The sequence below is a fragment of the Apus apus genome, chromosome 1 (genome assembly GCF_020740795.1).
Source record: "Apus apus isolate bApuApu2 chromosome 1, bApuApu2.pri.cur, whole genome shotgun sequence".
In the NCBI taxonomy this organism is placed as follows: domain Eukaryota; kingdom Metazoa; phylum Chordata; class Aves; order Apodiformes; family Apodidae; genus Apus; species Apus apus.
In genome coordinates, this window is record NC_067282.1 from 175,528,437 (window position 1) to 175,552,938 (window position 24,502).

The 24,502-nt window shown below is 40.8% G+C and overlaps 1 protein-coding gene across 4 annotated transcripts; it reads left to right on the top strand.

The window, feature by feature from the left end:
- Positions 1-32: 32 nt before the first annotated feature.
- ZCRB1 (zinc finger CCHC-type and RNA binding motif containing 1) lies at positions 33-11,851 on the top strand. Of its 4 annotated transcripts, none has more exons than XM_051608542.1 (8): positions 33-214; positions 5,135-5,225; positions 5,393-5,421; positions 8,419-8,530; positions 8,622-8,729; positions 9,561-9,670; positions 9,775-9,850; positions 11,212-11,851. In XM_051608542.1, exons 2-8 carry the CDS (start codon positions 5,142-5,144, stop codon positions 11,341-11,343), a joined length of 651 nt encoding a protein of 216 aa, XP_051464502.1. In that variant the 5' UTR covers positions 33-214; positions 5,135-5,141; the 3' UTR covers positions 11,344-11,851. The 4 variants fall into 4 exon arrangements, with proteins under 4 accessions (XP_051464502.1, XP_051464513.1, XP_051464532.1 ...); XM_051608553.1 differs by having other exon boundaries at positions 5,138-5,225; XM_051608561.1 differs by lacking the exon at positions 33-214 and adding an exon at positions 296-313.
- The last annotated feature ends 12,651 nt before the right edge of the window (positions 11,852-24,502 follow it).

Genomic DNA, 24,502 nt, shown 5'->3' on the forward strand with positions numbered 1-24,502 from the left:
ACGTTGCCGGAAACACCTGCCCTCCGTCTCCCGTGCCGCCGGCCATTGGCCGGGAGCGCCGCTGGTCGCCGCGCGTCGGCGGAAGCGCGCCGCCGTTCCAGCCGCCCTCCCCGGCACGGCTGTCGGGCCCTGTCCCGTCCCGCCGGGGCTTCGGCGTCGTCCGCTGTCGCGTCGCGCCATGGGCGCCCGCGCGGGCTGAGCCCCGCCGTGACGGGTAGGCCGGGGCGGCCGCGTCCCCGTGCGGCGCGGGGCGGGCGCGGGGCCGGTTCGGTGGCGGGAGCGCTCGTTCTCGGCCGGGGCTGCCGGCAGGGAGGTGTGTGCCGGGCGGGCGCGGCCGGGCCGCGGGGCGGAGCGCAGCGCAGCGAGCAGGGCCGGGGCTGAGGCCGGGGCTGCGGCGGAGGAGCCGCCGGGTGACGTCCCGTACAGCCACGGGCTTGAGCGCAGCGAGTGGCAGCTTCTGAGTGGCCGGTAGTGCTTTTGCCTCGGTGCTAACGTGCACCTTGTGAGCTCTGAAGTGGACTTGCATGTCTCGGCTGGGTTTTTAAGAGGAAGGGCCGTCTCGCAGCGAGTTACCTGCGGCTGCTCCTCTCGGGTGAGGTTCTGGGTGAGACGAGATGCAGCGGAACCAAGCAGCTCTCTCACAGCTTGGCTATGCTGGAAGTGCCCCTAAAAAGAAACTTGTTAAAGCGCCTAATATAGTCCGTGCTGTGATCTGGTTGCCCAGTCTTATTGTCCCAAAGTTTTTGTAGTTAGATTAGCACATAAGAGTAGTTTGATTCAAACCCTGCATCATTTTCATGTATATCTTTGGCTTGGGCAGTTTGAAAAACGCTTGTACTCCTTCTGCTGGTAGCATCAACTTTATTTGCAAATTCTGATCCTGTTTAAATTTTGTGTTGAAGTTAGAGATAAAATAGATTATGCTCTGATAGCTGCTTACGTGCCTCTCATGTAGGACAGAATTGTAGCAGGTGGTTAATACCCTTGTCTGGGACGACAGAGAACGTCAGTTTAGCTTCTTCCCTTACCACAGACTTTTGATTATAAGCTGGAGTCAAGCTCTTCTTGATACTGTTAAATCAAAAATAAAATACTTTGTTTTAATGATTAAGATAGAAGACCTCAAATGAGTTGGCCTGAGTGAGCATGTCTTGAGTAAATAACCCACAAATCATTTATACACACTTTAACTGATTAAATCATAAAAATGACCTTGCTGCTGTGTATTTAAAAAGAAACAATCAGAAAAGTTTTTGCTTAAGTTGAATTGTTGATACTAAGTAACAAAAATATCAGTCCCTTCAAACTCCTTTTGATGCTTCAGAGGCATCTGAACTATTTTGCTAGTGTCCTTATCTGTTCTGGGACAGAGTAAAAAACCCAGTCACTGAAATTAGTCATTGTCTTCTCTCATGTTGTTTCCAACATGGGTGTCAGATGCTGCTTTAAGCATATTGGATTCAGTCAAAACATACTTGTATACCTGGTGTATTTTGCAGGAGACTTAATAGTTACTGACAGATAACTCTTGTGGAAGAATGGCTTCTTTTAGTTCAAGTTCTTGAAAAAGACAAAGAAGACTGAATTTAAGAATTCATAGTAATGAGAGACAACTCCATCCTGTCTGCTCCTTCTGCTGAACCCTACTACACTTTGTGAGATTAGCTGTTCTGGTTTTTTGAGGTTACCTTTTTCTAGCCTCTTAGCCAGAACTCTTAACAATCCCACTTCGTTAGCATCCCCTGTTTAATAAACAGAAGCTAGAAATTACATTCTCCAGTCTTTTGTGTGTAAAAACCAAAACAAATAATAATAATTTAAAAAAAAAACAACACCAAAAACAAAACACAAACTGAAACATAGTTAAAAGAGAGGAGTTATCCAAGGCAGAATCTGGAGTCCAGGTCAAAAATTGAGGTGTGCCAACTCCCCATACTGCTCTGATTCTCTAATGAGTATGTGAATATGTTTGTGTTGGGTTTATGTGGCAAGGTTTGTTGTTTGTTTTTTTTGGGGGGGGAGTGCTGCAGGGGTGGTTTCTGCGAGAAGAGACCAGGATCTGTCCCCATGTCAGCCAAAGCCAGTTTCAGGCAGCTCCAGATCTGACCCTGTGCTGCCCAGAGCTGAGTCAGTCATCAATGCTGGTGACACCTCTGTGATCATGTGTTTGAGAAAGGGGAAAAACCTCTGTGCAGCAGCTGTGAGGGAGAGGAGTGAGAAACAACTCCACAAACACTAAGATCAGAAGGAGGAAAGGGAGGAGGTGCTCCAGATGCTGGAGCAGAGATTCCCATGCAGCCTGGGGAGAAGACCATTGCAAAGCAGGTTCTCCCCCTGCAGCCCATGGGAGGATCATGGTGGAGCTCATATCTGCCCTGCAGCCCATGTAGGATCCCACATTCAGGCAGGCAGAGAAGCCCTGGAGCAAGCTGCAGCCTGTGGAGAGCAGGAGCAGGCTCCTGCCAGGACCTGTGGACCCATGGAGAGAGGAGTCCACGCTGGAGCATGTTTGCTGGCCGAACTTGTGACCCTGTGGGTAATCCACACTGGAGCAGTCTTTCCTGAAGGACTGCACTCTATGGAAGGGGCCCACGTTGAAGCAGTTTGTGAAGAGCTGTAGTCTGTGGGAAGGACTCATGTTGAAGAGGTCCATGAAACTGGAACAGGTTGCCAAGGAAAGCTGTGGATACCTTCTCCCTGGGAATGTTGATGGCCAGGTTAGATGGTCTAGGGGAAGGTGTCCCTGCCCATGGCAGGGGGGTTGGAACTAGATGATCTTTAAGGTCCCTTCTAACCCAAACCATTCTATGATTCTATGAAAGTTAATATGTGAAAATGATAAATGAAGAAGGCATTAACTTTACACAGAGGCTATTACGTCAATGGGGGAGTTTTGCTCATCCCCATGGAGATAATGTGCTGGCTTCCAGCTGATACTTTAAAGTTAAGTAACTAGGTAATACCATGAAAGTCAGAGAAGCCCTGTAAAAGCATTCAGTGTGAAACAAATGCTTTGATTTATTGGGGAGACCTAGCAGGATATAGAAGACAGGCTATACATTACTCTCAAGTGAGTCGCCTGCAAAAATTAGAAAGCTCAGATGGTTTGGGGAGGGTTTGATTGGGGTTTTTTTGTATGTTTCCTATCAGCCGAGCTATTTGGCCTGTAGTAATCTCCACATGACGTATCACCTTCTCTGTGGAAGTTTGCACTGCAGTGTTGCAGAACACGCAAGCTGACCGCTCTCCAGTCATGCCATCCTCACTGGCATCTGTTCATTAATCTAGGGCCTGCTTGGTCTCCTGTTACAAGGTGCTTTAGCTTCTCTCATCTTTTAGGCAGTTAAATCACTGCAGCCACACCAGGTTCATTTCTGCTGTTTTCTCCACCACTCTAGCAATATATTAGCATTGGCAATACACCGTAATGCAGCGCTGAGGTGGCTCTTACCATATCTTTTGTATCGACTCTACATCTGGATAACTTCACTTTGGGCTCTCTATTCATGTGGCATGTTGCCAAGTCAGTCTGGTTAGGCTTGTCAATGATACTAATGCCAAGCAGCAAGGAGTTTAGGGTAATGAATCCCGTCTGCGTAACACCAGATGCAATGTGTGGCCTTTATTGCAAATTTATTCTGTTTTTTTCCTTTGCTTAACCTTTACGTTGCCATTTTTGCTCATGCCAAAAATCACAGTTTCTGAACATGGAAGAACTCAGAGTTCAATCACTTGGAAACTGCCACTGCCATGAATTGTGTTACAGTAAGCATGTCGGGAAAGAGAAGCAAAACACATGGATACTCAGTGTCTTGTGGGAATGTCAGGTCTTTAAACGAATGAATCATGAAATGCCAGAAAATAACCACAGCCAATTAGAGTTGTGCGATTAGTTACATTTTTGGCTCTTGGCCAAGCAATCTGCTCACACTCAGTACCCAAGGAGTCCTTTAAGAAACCATGTGTACTCTGATGGATGTTGGTTTCTGACACTTGGTTTCTTTCACCCTTCAGCAGCTTTTGTCTGCTTTTTTAAAATGAGCTGGTCTGGCAGAAGAAATGGCTTGATCCTCAGTTAGGAATCAGCTAGAGGTGCCAAGAAGAAGGTATAAGGCCGCAGGGAACTGGATAAGTAGGTAGTAATTGGACTGTGTAGGGTATGTTTTTTGCTGCATTATTTGATGTGCCTTCTCATAAGGGTTGTGCTATATTCTAACCTTAAATTTTACTCACTTAGCTTTTGGACCAAGCCGTGGCTACTGAATGGATTGGGGAGAAGTGTTTTGCACAGACTTTAGCACCACTTAAAATTTTGGGCAATGTCCAAACATAAACTGTTCTTTTTCAAGTTAGTTTGGTTACTCTTTACCTAATATTGGATGATGTGTATACAGTTATAACAAGGTTGTCAATTTGATTCATTGTAGTCTTTGCTACTTAGTTTCAAGAGCATAAAACAGAATTTGAAATTAAAATGGCTTTGAGATTTCCCTGGTTCCTGCCAGTACAGAGCTGCGTAATTGGGAGGAGGAGGAGGAGTGCCTCCTGGGGAGGCAGTGTAAAAGCCATATGTAGAAGAGGAAATACTTGCTGCTTTAGCAGCTGAGGTACATTTTAAAGCAAATGCAGTATCTTTTTTCCCCAAAATAATTAAGACTGCTTTAGGAAAGCTTCCCCTCCTTCTCTCCCCTTAACTGAATGTAATTTAGTCAATGTTGAATGCAGCTGAACTGAAACTTGTGTAAAGAATCAGAACATGCAGCTACATCACCTGTTGCCCAGAATGTTTAATAAATGGAGATTACTTTTTTCTTTCTGGATATAAACCTTTCTTTACTGCACAAATCAGCAGAGGTTTATTGTAAGTACACTAACTTGTCTGTTGACTCACATACAGCAAAAACATGCTTTGGATCTAGGGGAGGGGGAAGGAATGTATGTCTTCTCTGGCACATGAAGGCATATACTAATTTGATGTAAAACAATGAAAAGGAAATAAAAGCTATGCTTTCCTGCAACTTCATAATGACTATTTATCTGGGCTATCTTTAAAAAGAAACTTTTTAAAAGTCTTGCAACTATTTTATAGCTGATTGCTCTATTGGATACAATTTACCTCTTTTTCTCCTTTCAGCAGGAAAATGAGTGGTGGGTTGGCACCAAGCAAAAGCACTGTGTATGTGTCCAATTTACCCTTTGCTTTGACAAACAATGATCTATACAGGGTAAGGATTTAAGAGCTGCATTCTATAGATTAAACTCATTGAAAATAATTTTGAGTGTAAATACAATACTGATATATATCTCTCAGAAAAGTTTATATTGATAAATGTATTACTAATGAAATGCAATTGTGTATTGTTAAATCTTTTTATTTTGTTTTATATTTCAGATATTTTCAAAGTATGGGAAAGTTGTCAAGTAAGTGACCTGATATGGCCTGCTATTTTTGTAACTTTCATTTTAAATATTTAGTATCTTTGCCTCACTTGAAGTCTTACACTTTTTATAATTTAAGTGTGAATGTGGAACTATATTGAAGTTATCTTCATTTTTAATAAAGTATAAATCTAACTAACAAATGGAAGTTCCTGCAGTTATATGCCTAATGCAAGAATATTTGTGTTTGGAACGGGTTTTGCTAACCACTTCTTAAGAGCAAGTAGAATGTTGTTTTATACCAATAGTCTTTTCTCTGAAATAGTCAAAACAATATTATTCTAGTAAGTGGTGTTCTCCTTTCCCAAAAAACTACCTGAGACACAAATGGATAAGTGTAAAAATGGGACCTTCTCCTTAAATGAACTAGGTGACACAGTTGCCACAAACAGTTCTGACAATTGCAGTGTAAAATTCTTCTCTTTGTGGTTCTAGGGGGGATTTGTTGGTATTAGTATTATATTTAAGATTAGACAAAAGGTTGCATAGTAACAGCTTTTACTGTGTGGTGTATTCATGAGCAGTACTCGTGAGTAATTGCCTCTGTGCTCAAATGATAGAAATAAAAGCCACATAAGGAACATGCTGTTTTATTTAGTTTCTTTCATATTTAATTGGTCAGAATAACAAGATGCAATACTTCTGTTTTCAACCCTACACCAGCAAATATCACCTCCTGCCTTCTAGTACCTGCTGTAATAATCTGTGAGATACAGAGCTAAATTCAAAGTTTTTGAAGTCTCAAGAGTGTTTCAGGTGACAAATAATAGGAAAAGCCAAACCAAAACTTCAGAAAAATATATTTCTTAAATTGATCATGAGGTAAACTCCTATGTAGAGAGCTCTGGCAGACATGCAGTGACCAATACAAATGGGCAGCTACAGTCTTTATGGTTTCCAGGGTGGGGTGTATGACTTGTTTTAGTTGATTGCTGAACTGCCATGTAGAAAAATCCTGAGCAAAGGTTGTGATAATGCTAGTGTTTAATACCCATTTAGTGGCCTGCTTGCTGTGAATTTAACACTTCAGACCTCCCCGCAATCGTTTGGTGATGTACCTAGACTCTGTGGGTACGGGTCTCCTACTGTCTTGGCTTTTAAACTTGTTTGCTAGGAGGATGAGAACTGTATGAAGTACTTGCTATATGATGCATTGCTTATTTTAAAGATGTGGTAGCAACATTCTCTTTTTTTTTTCCTTTATTAAGTGTTTCTAGCATTTTATTTGCTTTTTTTAGGATCATAGACAACAGAAATGGTGATTTCAGATGTCTATGTGAAAGAAATCCTGTGCTTTGTCCTGTGTGAAAGTAGCTAATTTAGAACTTGCAATTCTATCTGTGCAGTTACTGTTTTCCCCCACCTATATATTGTTTTGCAAAAAGCTCTCTTACTGATACCTAATTTTTCTTGATGTTTTGTCTTGTCACTGCTAGAAGGTAAACCAAAGGCAGACTCATAGAATACTGGGTGTAAAATACACCATGACTGTTTTTTTTTTTTTTAAATCTAGCAAAATCTGTTTTGTCCCTTTGCAAACTGACTTGAATATAAACAGTGCAGATACTGTGAAATTCTGCTGGTGTTCCCATTTGACTGTGTAACTGAGGCTAACAAGGATCACTATTCCTGTTTGTAACTAGTTATTAATTCCCAGCAAAAATATTTTCAAATACTAGCTTGATTTCTGTAGAGTCTTTGTTCAGGAGCTTTAAAATACTTTTCTGAAAGCTTTGTGATATCATCTAGGTCAGCTTTAACTTAATAAGTGACTTAAATAAGCTTTAATAGACCTTTTATTTGACTCAATAAAATCATGCTGACTTTACATATTGCATTTTTAATGGCAATATATCCTGAATATTACTATTTCAACTCAGTTTGTTCACTAAGAAATCAGATTTTCTAAGGCTCCAAGAAGTTGCTGACTTTTTGAAGATTTGCCACACTTGTTTCTTTCAATGCTTGTGTTACAACTGTAATGTAACTGGTACATTAAATATCCCAGCCTGACAGTCATATTAGGGTTCCATTGTAACTCTTGGAAGAGTAACTTGGCAAAAGAATCAATGGAATTGTTCCAGAATCATTTTCATGTACACTTCAAATCAATGCACTCAATTGAACACATCCTTGTCCAAGAGGCTTTGGGAGAAAAGCTGTTCTAAGCTCTATCATTCTTTGCATGTGTTTGGGGAAAAATTGAGCTCTCTTTACTGACCTTTTATTTTATACAGTTTTTACTATGTAGATCATCTTCTACTTACACAGCTTCTCTGGCAGGCCTTCTGCCTTGAAGCAGGATTTGTTTGGGTTTTTTTTGGAAAAAGGTTGTATTACTTGTTACAATTTTGGCTTCCCTTTTGGCTGAACATTCTTCTGCCTGTGGTGGACGCAGGGAGTTTATTCCTGCTTTTCAACACGTTCTTTTATTATTCTGTCAGGTAAAATAATAAATGCATCCATGACCTCCTTGGATTCCAGTTGGAGATACCTGTGGAACACTACTGCATATATTTAACATTTCCTATCCTGAACCTGTTTACCTGGTTAGTTACAGAAACATAGAATTCTCAGTTTGGATGCAGTTCAACACACTGTTTTTCAGCAATAATAGCAATAATCAAGGTTATTCCTGAATTTCAATTTCACTTCCAGTATGTGTATTTCCCTCAGTTACATTGTCTGCAAATCTGAAGAGTATGTTTTCTGTTCTTCCAGTCATCCAAAGGAATAAAGAATGATATACTGGTCTCAGAAAACCCCCACATACTTAATAAAATCATCTCTACTCCACCTGTAAGCACATGGCCCGGTTAGCTGTTCCTTTGAATTTCGGTTGAATGAGCCTTTCTATTTTTAAATAGACTTATTTTTCTTTTTGCTGTATAATAAAGCTATGATCCTACTGAGATCATTAAGGAAAAAATATCTCTGAAACAATTTGAGTGTATCAATAATGTGGTTATATGTTTTCAGAGTTACTATTATGAAAGACAAAGACACCAGGAAAAGCAAAGGAGTTGCCTTTATTTTGTTTTTGGATAAAGAATCTGCACAAAACTGTTCACGGGCACTTAATAACAAACAGGTAAATTATGGAAAACTATTTTGGTAGGAGGATTGGGTGTACAGCCCCAAATATTGACCTTTTTTTTTTTTTTTTCCCCAATATACTGTAGTTGTTTGGAAGAGTAATAAAAGCAAGTATTGCCATTGATAATGGGAGAGCAGCAGAATTCATTCGTAGGCGTAACTACTTTGATAAGTCTAAGTGTTATGAATGTGGGGTGAGTAAAACCAAAAATTAACAGCTGTATTCCAGCTTTTTTTTTCTTCTGTTTGGCCATTGCTAATCCTGCAGTGTTAGAATAGTATTTTATGTTGATACTATGAACTTGCATAGCAGTTTTACTGTTTTAAGGACTGATAATATGTTTTTTGTCTTTTATTTGGGATTTTGGGGGTGAGGGAAAATACATGCTTATAATCACTGCTTAACATGCTGATGAGCAAACATAAAGCTGTGAGAGGAAGAAAACCTTGTCTTTGCTTCTGAATATCTGTTTTTCTCTGTCTTTGGAAGTTTATGATATAGTTGGTGGTGAAATAAATCTTGGAAACAACTGGTTTTACACAGAATAAGTGTGTTTTAAATTTTAGTACATTCTTCACTTTTTCTTAATATATTAACTTAGGGGATTGACAGTTGGATAGTATTTAACTTCAAATACAAACTAGATTTATATTCATAACGCTTTGAAGGCAAAAATGTTGCCTCACTCCTATTTCTACAGCTCTTAATGCTGAAGTTTATATTGTCTTGAAAAATACACTGTGCTGTTGTGTGTTCAGCCATTGCAGCAAAGAAAATCTAGTTTGCTCACAGCTTGTCCTCAGTTTGCGGTTAAACATGCATATCACCACCAATCTCTTCGTTTCCATGGCAAGCTTATAGAGGAGTTTGTCTTCTGTGTGCTAATTCAGCATTCCATTTATCTTACTAATTGCTTCCATTTTTTTTCCCTGTGAACTGTCTTACATTAACTGTCCTCATGATATGTTACAACATATAGTTGTTTGTAATGATTTCTGTTAAGCAATATTTCTTTTCCTCCAAGGAAGCAGGACACTTAAGTTATGCTTGTCCTAAAAATATGCTAGGAGAGCGGGAGCCACCAAAAAAAAAAGAAAAGAAGAAGAAAAAGAAAATAGTTGAGCCAGAAGAAATGTATGTACATTAATGTACACGTTAATACTTATTTTAGACAGCTTTTTTTATACTGAACACATAAAATTAAGATTGATGTATTTTTCTCTCTCTGCACAATGAAGTGAGGAAGAGGAAGAAAGTGAAGAAGAAGGAGAAGATCCTGCTCTGGATAGCCTCAGCCAAGCCATAGCTTTTCAGGTACAAAATTGAAGCATTGCATATTTATTATTTGTTATTATTTAAATGCAACTTTACTTCCTTTTTTTAGCTACACTTATAGGTCTGTCTGCTCTGTAGCACACTGGGCACTCTTGCCTGACAGTAGCTGGTGGCTATAGTTGGTTTCTTCATATTGAAGGCCTGTTCAAGGCCAGTTCAGTCATCAGGTCATCTTCTTTGTTTTTTTACTGTTTCACTGTGACTGTATTTGTGCATGGCAGTTCTGTCCTTCAAGTTCTTCTGCCGCTTAGTGTCCTGTCATCTCTGTTGTGATGCTCTGTTAGGTTTCTGGTCCACAAATCCCCTTCTTACTCAGTTAACTGAACAGCCAGAAAAACAGTCATGTATAAATGACCAGGTATATCCTCTGCCCTTACACACTAGAATATCTTTGAACAACATCTAATTTTGGAGCACTTCCTTTTGCCTAATGCAGTCCATCGCTGTCTCTAGTAGACCTCTTCTCCCAAAACATATTTAAGGCATTTTTTTTGTTCTGTAGATAGGTAGTCTGACAGCTGTATTACTGTCTTCTTTAATACTTCTTTACAGGCTTTTGCTTCACCACACAGAGTAAGCCTGACCTGCTGTTCAAATTTCATGGCTTCCTAGTCTTCAGGTGTCCCCTGTGTGCCCCTATCCACCAGAAAAATGCCCTCAGAGTGTCTAAGATAACTTTGTCTTGAATAGGACTGTAATGAGTGCAAAACTTCATAACGTATTTGAAAAATTATGCAAATATGCACAATTATCCACAAAAGCACCCCAAGAGAACTCCACAATTGGAAGTCAAACCTCTAAATGTTAAAAGGCCAGAAAATATTCCCATTTCTCTCTCCATCCAAAGATAATAACTGGGATAGCATGTTTCCCAGTAAAAACAGGAAGCATCTAATTAATCCTTTAGTTGAATAACCTTTACATCCCTGAAGACATTAGTTTTTTGAATGAATGACTGCAAAAGACAACAGGTAGAAGACTCGTTAGTGGAACTAAGCTGATTCAATAATGTCATTTTAAAGCGTGAAGCATTTATCTCTTCAGACCTAAGCTACTCTGTAGTTCTACAAGTTTCTCAGGTGCTAAGTTCTTCCCTTTGAAAATACAGGGTACTCCATGTCACCTGCATTGGTGCAGAAGACTTACTGTTTGCATGTGAGAACTACTTTCAGAATTATTTTCTACTGCATTCATCACAGTTTGTCTGGAAATGGAGATAAATCCTTTGAATTTTTTAAATTGTTTAATAATTAAATGTATATTAATAATTAGCATTACTATTTGTAATGCATCTTAATTTTTCTTAGTCCCAGCTAATACTTTTCCTTTTCTCATTGTAGCAAGCCAAAATTGAAGAAGAGCAACAAAGATGGACACAGACTGCAGGGGAATCTTCAACTTCAGATGATTCAAAGCGTCCACGGATTAAGAAAAGTGCTTATTTCAGTGATGAGGAAGAACTTAGTGATTGAAATAATACTGTTTTATATGTGATATATATATAGTGTACATTTTGTAAAGTGCTACAAAATTATCAGTAATATAGGTTTGTCTCAGTGTTGAAGACACTGAGACAGATGTTGAAGTTCTATCCTGCCCCTCAAACCTTCCACTTTCACGATCTCTCTCCAAACTTCACCCTTGAAGGCAACTTCTTAAAAACGAGATGTTTCTACACTTAAATCCAGAACAAATATAGGGAGGATGCTTCTTGTGGTTAGTATCTAGACCCAAGTGAAATTTTTCATAAGAGAATTTCCTAAGATTTTTTTTGTAAGAGGAGTTCCTCTTAGGGTCACTCAGCACCAGTGATGCTTTATGTATTGCTGTTTATTGCCTGTTTGGAAGCAGTGCTTTGGTAGTACTCTAGTGGTATGTGAATCTTGCACTAGTTCCTCTGCATAGGATTGAATTTCAGCCTAAGCATTGTACTAGTCTTTTAACTCTTCATCCAGTAAGATAATAAATTTATAAGTCACATATGCTTGTTCTGTGAAATAATTTTAGACTAAAAAATATACCTGTCTGTTTTCCAAAAGGATATTACGGTGTTGATCTCCAGTCTTAAGTACAGTTTTAGTTACTTGTACATTTTACAGTATTATGTAGCCTATGTACAATATAGGCTTCATAAGAGATGCAAGTTAAAAGTTTTGTGGTGATTAGTTCAGTCTTGAAATTTTCATACTCACTATTTTTTTAAGTGGTAGTTCTGTTGGTCTTGCATTAAAATTGGGAATGGCCACATGTTTTAAAACTGAGAATGTGCATATGTTTTAATATGCTAGAATCTGATATTGAAAGTCCCTTGTGATAAGGGCTTATACTGCACTGTTTGTCCTAACTGCAGTTTGGGTGCCCAACATGATAACCATGTTTATGCACAGGTTTTTAAATTTATTTGTGTCTAATACCGATCACAGTCCTATCTTCTCAGGCATCTGAACATGCTGGCAAAATTCAGAGGGCATAGAGTTTCCCATGTGCTTAAAAATTAGCTTTCATGTATACTTGGAACTGTTAAGGGCTTTAAGCAAAGTGTGATGGCACCTAGTTTGCATCTAAAGCTATTCAGATCTTTCTAAATAGAGTCTCTATCCTTAAAGCTCTGTAGGGTTCTAGTCATGTTCTCCTAAAATGCCTCATAGACACATTAGGAGAACAGTACAAAGCTTTGTAGCATTGATCACTCCCAAAACCACAGGCACTTGGTGATAGTGGTAACCCTTTTATGTTGGCCACTTTGTGTAGTCAAATGTTTTTCTTTTTTAGAAGGCACAATACAAAACCCATTAACACTTTCATACTTGGAAAAAGAGACCAGCTGGCCTCTGTTTCTATTTTCAACTCTGGCTGTTGCTCATCAGGACTTGGTTTTCTTCCAAATATAGATAATGTAAACCCAAATATACTATTACATATTCATAATACCAATTTACAATCAAATATATAACTGGGTGCAAAGAAAAGACACACGCAATCTAAGCTAGCATAAAGCATTCACATTCAGAAGGTGATTCTGAGGTCTTTTGTTGCTACTTTCACAAGGATTCAGAAACAAGAATAAGGAAATAAAATGAAAGATTTTTTCTGTACTAACTACTGAAGCCACAGAGTGGGGAGAAATATTAGGCTTTATACAGAGGAAGGTCTTGGACTCAGTAATCCAAATAATGTTTTTAGGACTGACTTTGTGACTTTCTGCTGAAATTACTATATATTCAGGATGGTTAAACCTGAAGCTTCCTTTACTGAATTTCAGAAAGATCTTTTGATACTGAGTAGCCAAGTGCTGGTTGTAACTTACTGTTAATAAATACAAATCACTGTACATCACATGTATAATAATGAAGACTGGAGAGTTCTAAACTCTGCTTAGGAATAAAATCTTGCTGCCAGCATGCTTCTTTGAAAATGCTAGGTTAGGGCTCAGTGGCAGTTAAAAAAAAAAAAAAGTGGAGAACAAAACAAATATTACACCATAACTTAAAATCAGGGTTTACCTTCTTTTCCAATACTATGTTCAATGCTGTTTACAAAAAAAAGATCCAAAAGCTGAAATGCAAAAGAGCGCCCATTTGACATTGTCCATGACTTTGATTTGGGTTCAGGCAGCATGTTTCCAACTTTTATTTCATTACACTGTGTAATGTGCTAGTGGAACTCACTGCTGTGAGACTTTTCTCAATGTTATAGGGACAAAAGGATTAGACTTACTTGTGGAACATGATAGGTGTTTTTAAATGTTAGCTTAAATACAGTCTCCACTCAGAAATATCCTGAATTACTCACTACTTGTTAATATACAGATAGTTAGAGTCTAGAAATGTTTTATTCTTAATCATTTCACTAATTCGTATTTGCTACTGGTGTTTTGTCAGAAAGAATAGAAACAAAACTGACCTTTGTTCTGACCTAGTATAGTACTTCTTAAAGAGTTCCAGTAGCTGCAGCATGTTGATGTATCTTTCTACTCTGCTGCTTCTGCCTCACTGCCTCCCTGCAGGATTTGCTTTTGTCAGCATGAAGCAGCAGCTCAGTCCAGACTATTACATCTGACCCAGTGGGTGTTCCTCCATGCTCTTTTGTTCCAAGCATAAAGTCACTTGAGAGTGGTGACACTGGAAAAGAAACAGATAAAAATGAGGCTGCTTCTGTGCAGAATTGCATGGAGAATTCCTGATTTTAAATCATCTTCCTTTAGCATATTCCTTTTCTTAACTCTGTTTGAACTTCTATTGATTAGCAATGCTTCCAGTTTTTGGCTTAGAGTCAGAACAAAGAAGAAAGCATCTAATGCCTAAAATAGGACTTTGGAGAAGTAGGATTTTGGGACTTCAGTCTCCTGCATAATTTTAAGTTTCCATTCTTTGTTGGCAAGATAATGAAGCATCTCTAGGTAAGAAATTCAGAACACTAGCATTAGATTAACCATTAACTTAGATAACATGAATACCTGTTCTGCTTGCTGAAATTCAAAATTGCTGTCTGCAGCAACCTCTAATGCAGCTACTTAAATCTGGAAAAAAGGCCAAAACTTGTCAACCAGGTCCCTTTTCAATCTCTGAACATCAGGGATTTGCTCCTGTTCATGCCCAACCTCACCTACTCCAAGCAGCATGGCTTCAGGTTTCCATCTGAGTCTGATCAGTGTTTTGAAGACGTAGGTGGAATGTTAACTAGGCTCCTGATTTAAATCAGGATTTAAATAGGGTGCAATTAGTTTTCAAATCATGAGACAGCGTGATGCTTTTGTCAGAGTTTGGTATCTTAAATCACCAGCTCAGGAAGCAGAAAACAGCTTTGATGGCTGCATGGCTCTGGGCCAGACAGATGAGGCTGTGTAGCCATGTTATCAAAAGAAAAGAATAAAAACCACCTTGTAGAACACCTTCCTGTTACTGCTAAAAAAGCCACAGAGGTTTGTGGGTGGGTGTGTTTTTAGTTTCTTTTGAGGACTTAGCTTAGACTAGCAGGGTGAATGCTGGGTTTAGAGGATGTGTAATGTGGCTCTGATTATATAGAGTTATGTCCATTAAGTGGCAGACAGCTTTTTATTTAAATGATGTCAAAAACTTGGATCATTCTGCAAACATCCACTTGCTACATTTTGTAGTTCATCTTTTCAAAACAGCTTGAAAATTGTTAAAATAATGTTTGGGGACATCTTGTCCATTGAAATGGCTAACCAAGTAGTGTCTCAAAAGCCACTAGGAAATTACTTTTATCTGTCCATGGGGAAGAATGGGCTATGGAAAGGGGATAAGGATTATAAATTTAACTGATTGTAAATGGTATTACTCATACTGTGCCTGTGCAGCACTTGTTAAACCATCGCAGCTATGAGACACTGGAGTAATTTTAGTCCATGTTTAGCAGGCTCCCTCTATGTTCTTGGCATATTCAGGTTACTACTCTCAGCAATAGAAGGGCTGTAAATATAAAGCACTTTGTGCAACTAAATAGGTGATGTCCGGAACAAATTGTAAACACTGGCTTCTGGGTCACTGCGTTCTCCTGGATAGCCCTTTTTTAATCTGCAGAAATGACTTACTGTAGCACGGGAAGGTGAGCTGTACATGCTGTTTTGACTGTAGTCTTCTGAGGCACAAAATGTTGGGAGTGCTCAGAAAAGCTAGATGAAAATGTGATATTTAAAAATGAGATTTACTAAGTACTACTATGAACAATCAGAAGTAACTAGCATAGAGACCTCTTGGTTTCCACTTTCTGTTCCATTTGCTATCTGCAGTGTCAGTATGATAACATGCCATCACAATTGCACCATTGCTCTTCTATAAAAATATTGCAAATTATGCTCTTCTAGACGTGTTATTTTAAAATAACTGGTATTGGATAGCTGATTGTGCTTTTTAATATAGGTTACAAAATTAGGTGTCCTTAAAATACTCTTACTAAACAGCTTTGTTCATCTTACAGAGTGAGTTTTTCCTGTAGCTGTTGATGGCAATATTAAAGATTACTATGCTGTTCCTTCTCTAGAGAAAAAGGTGTAAAGTGAAGGGTTTAGTTACTCTCAATGTAGATGGTATTGTGTTTTGTATCCATCCTGGTGTCTGTAAAAAGTATCCTAGAAGAGATAAGCTGAGGAGGTTCTGTGTGTAAAAGAAAGCAATATTTTTTAAGCTGAAGTATTGTAGAGGTTTGGGAAGTAATCACTGCCTGGCTAACCCTGACCCTGCTGTGCATTCAGACAGACAAGATATGTGCTTATACAAGTACTTAATGGATGTGATAAGTAATGCAGCAAGTAAAGAGTTATGGAAACTGTGGCAGTAAAATGCAATGAAAGCGTGTGTGAAAAATCTAACCAACCCAGAGAGGCAAAGTAGGTCACAGTGGCTTGAAGAAATACCACAGTCACTAATGTGAGAACCTTCCTGACTGATTAATAGGATGCTCGAGAGAATCAAATGCGACTCTGAGATTATGAGCCATCAAAGGCAACAGCCAGAATCCCACGCTAAGATGAGCTGATCCATGGAAATGCAGTTTTATCAAGATACAGTTAAAGAACATTAGAAGGCATCCAGATTTAGATACTGCATCAAGCTTGTTGCAGTACAGCAAAAACTGTCACTTGGTTGCAGGAGTAAAGATGCATTGTTGGAACTGCATATGTGGTGACAAAAGAACATAGGCAGGTACTGCCCCATGACTAGATGTGACTATGGAAGAGAAACAAAAGGGATATTAACTATGTGGGTATGCTGCAAAGTTCCAAGGCTCTGAATTGTATTTTTAGAGCAAATAGGATAGAATTGTTTGTACTGTGTTGTGCTTAATTGAAAAATGAGTGTCTTATAGCTGAAAATTATTAACTTTTTGATAGTACAAGTTTGTACTGATGTGTGAATGTTCAAGGAAAGAAGAAGAACTAAAGAACAATACAGTTCTACAAAGAACCTCACTTGGGATGCCCTTGATGTGCAAATTTGATTAGGTGGCAAAGAGCCATCTGCCCATGAAGCCTGGAGCCATGAGGGTGCATATAAAGTGAAATTACCTAGTATCATATGCAGTTCGGCAAGATGAGAACATGCAGTACTTGGATGGGATGGTTTTGAGTTCATGAACCATGTATCTGGAATGAGTGATTGCAGTCCTGGAAATTATGTTCTCTTGAAGGACGTTTTTGAAAGTTCAACAGCTAGATTTATTTTCATGTGCTGCAGCATAATGTTTTTAAGAAATGTTTTTACTGTGGGAGGCTTTCACAGGAAATGCTTAACAGAGGAAACTCAAGTTAATTAAAATCTGGAACACAATTCTGCAGCAAGGGTGGATTCTCTGCAAGTCCCATGCCTGTGGCATCCCAGAGCATGCAGGGCCTCAGGGCATTATTCATGTTCATATTTAATTTAGCTGAAGCTGCTGGAGAATGTCCAGAATCCTCTCCATTTGCTGCACAATTTAGGTCAAGCCCACAGTGGAGTACTTTAGTTCAGGACAAATTAGGCACTGAAAAACTTTTACCTTTTTTCAATCTTCTGTTATTTTTACTAGGGTGGCAGATTTTGTACTATACTGCACAAATGTTGTATGCTCACTAAATATTAAAAGAGTACAAGCTCCAGTGTGTTATTACTACTCTTGCCAACTCACTGCAAATTTGGTGCGGTGGTCTTCCTTAGGATTTCATATCAGTGCAATTGATCATTACTTAAACCTATGGAAAAGCAAACTGGTGGATGCGAAGGCACCAAGCTTACTTGATGTGAATGTTGTAGGAGCACTGCACACAGATTACTCTGCTACTTTGAGGATGGAGCAATCAGTAATTATTACAACTGCATTCTCTGGATGCAACTTCATGGCTTCTAGGGCCAGAGGAGGACGGAAGGAGGCAGACAGGGCAGTGAAATCTGTAAGGCCAAATGTCCATCCAGGATGACTGTATATCAGTTCTGCTTCTTTCTAAAGATTCACCTTTTAGCAGTACTTTAGATCAGAATGTATGAGGATTAAATACATGTGACAGTTACAGAATCACACAGAATCATTCTGGTTGGAAAAGATGTTTAAGATCATCCAGTCCAACTCTTAACCTAACTCTTCTAAGTCCAGTGCTAAACCATATTCCTAAACGTGAAGTACATAGGTGTAAATTCTAACTGCAAAGATTTTATTTCAGTGTTGGGGCTGTTGCAGAAGTATAACAAAAGCACATGGATTATATTAGTGCAAATGGGACTCGCTACATCTTCACATTAAGTTATCTTCATGCTCTAACTGCCTTCTCCTGGGGAACAATGACACCTGCCTGTTAGTGGAACTCTTTATTGTAAACTATTTTTTACATAGGTGTTATATTGAAATAGATTCTGACATGAGAGGCTTGAATACAGACAGCACAGTGGCTTTGTGGAAATTAAGAGGATGTATTATGCTTGGGAGGAAAAGAGGGAGAGCTTCAGAAGGGAAAAAAATGTTAAAATAGTCAGGTGAGACTGAGAATATTGGTAGAGACAACACCAGCATCAGAATAAGGGACAAAAGAGAGCAAAAAAGGCCAACTAAAAAAACCAACACACACAATCACCTGTAACATTAATTCCTCTCTATTTAAATAAGGCTTTTATAGGAAATGTTTGTATCACAGAATCTTAGGGGTTGGAAGGGACCTCAAAAGATCATCTAGTCCCCCAGGTCCCTTTCACCTACACTGGTCTCAAGCAGGTCAGCCCTCAACCTGTACTGGTACATGGCGTTTTTCTTCCCCAAATGCAAAACTCTACACTTGCCCTTGTTGAACTTCATCAGGTTTTTCCCCGCCCAAGTCTCCAGCCTGTCTAGGTCTCTCTGAATGGCAGCACAGCCTTCTGGTGTGTCAGCCACTCCTCCCAGCTTGGTGTCATCAGCAAACTTGCTGAAGGTACATTCTGTACCCTCATCCAGGTCATGGATGAAGATGTTGAACAACACTGGTCCCAGTACAGACCCCTGAGGGACTCCACTAGTCACAGGCCTCCAACTAGATTCTGCCCCATTGACTACAACTCTCTGACTTCTTCCTTTCAACCAGTTCTTGATCCACCTCACTGCCTGATCATCAAACCCATACTTGATCAACTTATCTACAAGGATGCTGTGGGAGACGGTGTCAAATGCTTTACTGAAATCAAGATAGACCACATCTACCGCTCTACCATCATCTATCCACCTAGTAATTTCCTCATAGAAGGCTATGAGGTTAGTCAAACATGACTTACCCTTGGTAAAACCATGTTGACTGCTCTTGATGACCCCCATGTCCTTGATATGCCTAGAGACAGTGCCAAGGACAAGTTGTTCCATCACCTTTCCAGGGATGGAGGTGAGGCTGACCGGTCTATAGTTACCCGGGTCCTCCTTCTTGCCCTTCTTGTAGACTGGAGTGACATTTGCTATCCTCCAGTCCTCAGGCACCTCTCCTGTTACCCATGACTTACCAAAGATGATGGAGAGTAGACTAGCAATGACCTCCGCCAGCTCCCTCAGCACCCTTGGATGCATTTCATCCGGACCCATCAATTTATGGATGTCCAGATTATGCAACTGATCCCTAATCCAATCCTCATCTACCTGGGCAAACTCCTCCTTTATCTTGACTTCTTCTGGGGCTATATGAAACTGGGGCTCATGGGGAAAGCCTGCAGGAGTAAAGACAGAGGCAAAGAAGGCATTCAGCACCTCTGCCTTCTTTAAATCCTCTGTCACCAGGGCACCCACCTCATTCAGCAGTGGGCCTATATTGCCTCTGGTGTTAGTTTTGTCGGCTATGTATTTGAAAAAGCCCTTTCTATTGTCCTTAACCAGACTCGCAAGGTTAAGTTCCAAGGAGGCCTTAGCTTTCCTAGTTGCCTCCCTACATTCTCTGACAACATTCCTACATTCCTCCCACGTGACCAGCCCCTCCTTCCATGATCTATAGATTTTCCTTTTCCACTTGAGTTTGCCCAGCAGTTCCTTTTTTAACCATGCTGGTCTCCTAGCTCCCTTACTAGATTTTCTACTCGTTGGGACACACTGATCCTGTGCTTGCAAGAAGTGGTCCTTGAATGTTGACCAGCTATCTTGAGCCCCTTTACCTTCTAGCACTCTGTCCCGTGGGACTTCCCTTAACAATTGATTGAGGAGGCCGAAGTTTGCTCTGTGGAAGTCCAGGGTTCTGGTCCTGCTGGGTATTCTGTTCCTCCCACACAGGATCCTGAACTCCACCATCTCATGGTCACTGCAGCCAAGGCTGCCATTGACCACCACTGCTTCAACAAGGTGCTCACCTTGTTGGTGAGCACAAGATCCAGCAGCGCTCCTCTTCTAGTTGGCTTATCCACCATTTGCATTAAGAAGTTGTCATCAATGCATTGGAGGAACCTCCTAGACTGTGAAAGGCTGGCTGTGTGAGTCTTCCAGCAGATATCGGGGTAGTTAAAATCTCCCATGAGGACCAAGGACTGTAGTTGTGAGGCTGCTTTCAGCTGCCTGTAGAAAGCCTCATCAACTTCCTGGCCTTGATCAGGAAGTCTGTAGTAGACCCCCACAACTGTATCACCCATACCACCCTGCCCTTTAATTCTTACCCACAGACTTTCAACTTGCCCCTCATCAGCCCCTGCACAAAACTCGATACATTCTAGCTGCTCTCTCACATAAAGAGCAACTCCACCACCTCGCTTCACCGACCGATCTTTCCTAAAAAGCACATAGCCATCCATGGCCACATTCCAGTCGTGTGAGCTGTCCCACCATGTCTCTGTTATTGCTACCAGATCATAACCCTTAGACCGCACACAGACCTCTAACTCTTCCTGTTTATTCCCCATGCTGCGTGCATTGGTGTACAGGCATTTCAGGAAGCAAGCAGAGCACACTGGTGGGACCAAATCCTCCTTAGACCACCTTCCTTCAGGCCCTGGTGTGTTCCTCTTGGGCATGTCCCTAACAGACCCAGTTTTCTCCCCTCCCCCCTTCACATCTAGTTTAAAGCTCTCTCAGTGAGCCCTGCTAAGTCCTGCCCCAAAAGCCTCTTCCCCCTCTGGGACAGGTGCATCTCACCTGCCACCATCAGGCCACGTGTCTCATATAGCAGCCCATGATCAAAAAAACCAAAGCCCTGCCTTTGGCACCAGTCTCGTAGCCATTCATTGATAAGTAAACTCTTCCTGTTTATCTCTCCACCTATTCTTGCAGGAGGTATGGAGGCAAACACGACTTGTGCTCCAGACCCCCTAACTAGCCGTCCCAGGGCCCTGAAGTCTCTCTTCATTGCCCTTACATGTCTTGTAATAATTTCGTCACTGCCAACCTGAAAAATCAGCAGTGGGTAGTAATCAGAGGGATTTACAATACTAGAGAGTTTCCTTTTAACATCTCTAATGCGAGCCCCAGGGAGGCAGCAGACCTCCCTGTGGGATGGGTCTGCTCGACAGATGGGCCCTTCTGTTCCCCTCAGAAGGGAGTCACCCACCACAATTACCCTCCTTTCCTTCTTAGTTGAAGAAGTCCTAAGGTGTGGAGCTGAGCAACAAATCCTAGGTGGTTCACTAGACAAATCTATTGCTCCAACTTCATTTTCCTGTCCTTGAAGTACCAAGGCTTCATACCTATTCTTCAAGGGCAATTCGGAGGGCGGAGGGGGTTGGGAGGGGTTTTGCTTGCCTCTCCGAGGACGGACCTCCCTCCATTGCTCCACATCTCTAAAGTTCCCTCCTTCTGTCTGATGACAGGCAGGGAGGGGATCCATCACTTCTTCTAGAACCTCGTCCTTCTGCCCTTGCCTCAGGGTTTGGCTCCACCAATCTATTTCACTCTCACATTCTCTGATAGTTCTTAGCCTCTCAACCTCCTCCATCAGTCTAACCACCTGCCTGAGGAGATCACTGACTTGCTCACACCGCACACACGCGGTGCCCCTGGCTCCCTCTGGTACCAGTGCCAGGCTCAGGCACTCGCTGCAGCCAGAGACCTGCACGGCTGCGTGCCTGCTCAGAACCTCCGTCTGAGTTCCCACGTCCTTTTTCAACACGGTTTTAGGGCGCGTTGTCACCCTGCTGGAGAAACCTGCCGCGTGCCCCGCGCTCTCCGCCCTCGCGCCGCTCCCTGCTCCCGCCGCTGCCGCGCGCTGAGGAGCTGCCGGGAGGGCCGCTGTGGAACCCGCCGGTCTCAGCCACGGCCCCGCCACCTCAGCCTTCCTGCTCCTCGCAGGATTCCCGCTCAGACTCGGGCCTCCTCGCTCTGCTCCGGCTTCGCCGTCTCCGGGAAGCCCGGCCCCTTCTCTAATCCTCAGTAGTTAAAGGAGCCGCTCTCAGCGCTGCCGCTGCCGCTGCCGCTCTCCGCTCGGCGCTGCCGCGTGCTCTCCTCCAAGTTTAGTGTCATCAGCAAACTTGCTGAGGCACACTGTTCCCTCATCCAGGTCATTGATGAAAATATTGAATAGTACCGGTCCCAGTACTGACCCCTGAGGGACTCCACTAGTCACAGACTTCCAACTAGATTCTGTCCCATTGGTCACAACTCTCTGACTTCTTCCTTTCAACCAGTTCACAATCCACATGGTTTGTTATATTGCAGTGAAGGTTTGCTTTTCATATTTTTATGTGTTGATATCTAATGTGCAGACCAGCTTCAGGGTGTCTCATTGTAACTGTACCTTACCTGCAAGATGTTTGCTTGGTTTGGTTTGGTTTTTTTTTTAAAAAAATTGCTTTCCAGCTATGCTAGACATTTAGCTATTTTGTCCAATTGATTTTCTATTTTTCTTGTCGTGGACTTAATTTAGTATCTAGATAAGGGCCTAGATTTACAACTGAAGGAGACTTTATTCATTCAGATTCTTTTTCCTTCAGTAAAATGCTAATAATGTGAGAGGATAGCCCATGTATTTTAAAAGTTTTAATTAATCAGAAAAATATAAATGTCTGAAAATGGACACAACCCTAGCAAGCTGAAGTGAGCAAGTAACAATAAAAAGTCATCCTAAGGTTTATTCCAAAATTACCTGCATTAATAATGAATAAGGAAAAAAATTAATTTAAAAATTTGCAGCCTGGAAACTTTCCTCTGCCATCTCAGTTTCTCTCTTTTCTTGCAATATAATTGTTACGGTTCCTTGCCATAATATGAATGAGTTAAACTGAATTCACTGAGGTGATTAAAATATGTGTGGTCATCATTAACTGAATTATATCAAAACCAGCAATGAATCACACAGGCTAATGTTTGCTGCCGTGTTTAATGACAGATGTATCATACTTAGGCTTCAGCTGATGAGAGAAGCCAACAAGCTATATTTCAAATGTCTAGACATACTCTTTTGGAGAATACTCAAGTATGAGTTTCTTACATGCCTCCAGTCTGAATGATAAGAGCATTATTCATTGATAACTGGTTTTAAAAGAAGTATTTTGTGACACAGCATGAAGATAGGTAGTATCTTTTGCTGTTACCTTAAAAGGTTGATTAGCTGTTCCATTATTTTTTTCTGTTTTTCTTTTCCCCCTCCTTTTCAAGAATTTAAGAGTGCACCATGGAAATCTGCTGATATTTTGGCAGAAAATACTCACTTTAGAATCATATCTTAGTTTCTAAAATATATTTATCTTTTTATATTATGTCAAATATGCTGTCTTAAGCTTATTCAGTGCATTTATTTCATGTTAAATCATTTAGAAATAAATAGTTGCTGTTTGTCCCTTTTAATAAGAATAAGCCAACCAGCAGATGGTTATTCCATATTTTGATTCATATTTCTATATTTCCATACTCAGGCTGTTCCCAAATGTTCATCTTTCTCACTAGTACCACTACAGCTGAATACTGGCTTTGGGAAACTGCATTTCAGCTCAGAGAATCACAAGACAGAACTGTGAAACTCAGAGGAGCCTCAGGAGGTTGCTGTCGTTTACATGGCATGAATAGTTTGTCAGGAACAGGGAAGTTGTATGAAGCAAAGCAGCCACCTTGCTGAGGAGAAATCCCACGTGACTTACCATTCATTCTTATTGGTTTCCCAACCTATTTTTCTCATCCAGAGACAGTGGGTCAAGTTTGACTTAATTAATGGGATGAATAGTACTTTTAAATAAGCGTCACAACAGAGCTGAAGCAGTAAGAAATGAGAGCTTGGAGCTCATGGGAAGCAGTCAAAAGCAAAAAAGGCAATTCTTTAATGAAGCTGTGATAAAACAGCTTATCACAAACTACCCTAAAGCAGAATAAAATAAGGAGTGAAATAAGATCCTAACTTAAGTAAACCATGAACTCTTCAGCAGTGTTAAAACAGTAAAAGAAAAAGGGAACTTAGTTTGGTTGGCTATGTGTAATTAGCTGAGGATACAGAGGCAAAATCGAAAGATCAGCCATTCAAACAAGAAACAGTGATGAGTATTGTATGAACAGCAAGAAAAGAGGAGTGCATTCATAGGAAGGGTAAAGCCAGGGACAAGTTGATCGACCCTTCAGTGAGGAGGAGACCTCAGTGCAGCAGCTGAAAAGGCTGTGTCATGCCCTGGATGAATTCACCCTCACTAATGAAGTCAACTGTAATGCTAGCAACCATCTACCAGAGTGCAAGCTGCAACTGGGAAACAAAGGGGAAGGGAATGCTTAGATCAGTTAGATACTGTTAAA

What these genes read in the sequence shown, in the direction of transcription:
- ZCRB1 (XM_051608542.1), top strand. Translation starts at nt 5,142, where the DNA reads ATGAGTGGTGGGTTGGCACCAAGCAAAAGCACTGTGTATGTGTCCAAT. An exon ending in GGGCACTTAATAACAAACAG is followed by an intron (nt 8,531 to 8,621) that starts GTAAATTATGGA and finishes AATATACTGTAG; the next exon opens with TTGTTTGGAAGAGTAATAAA. An exon ending in ATAGTTGAGCCAGAAGAAAT is followed by an intron (nt 9,671 to 9,774) that starts GTATGTACATTA and finishes TGCACAATGAAG; the next exon opens with TGAGGAAGAGGAAGAAAGTG.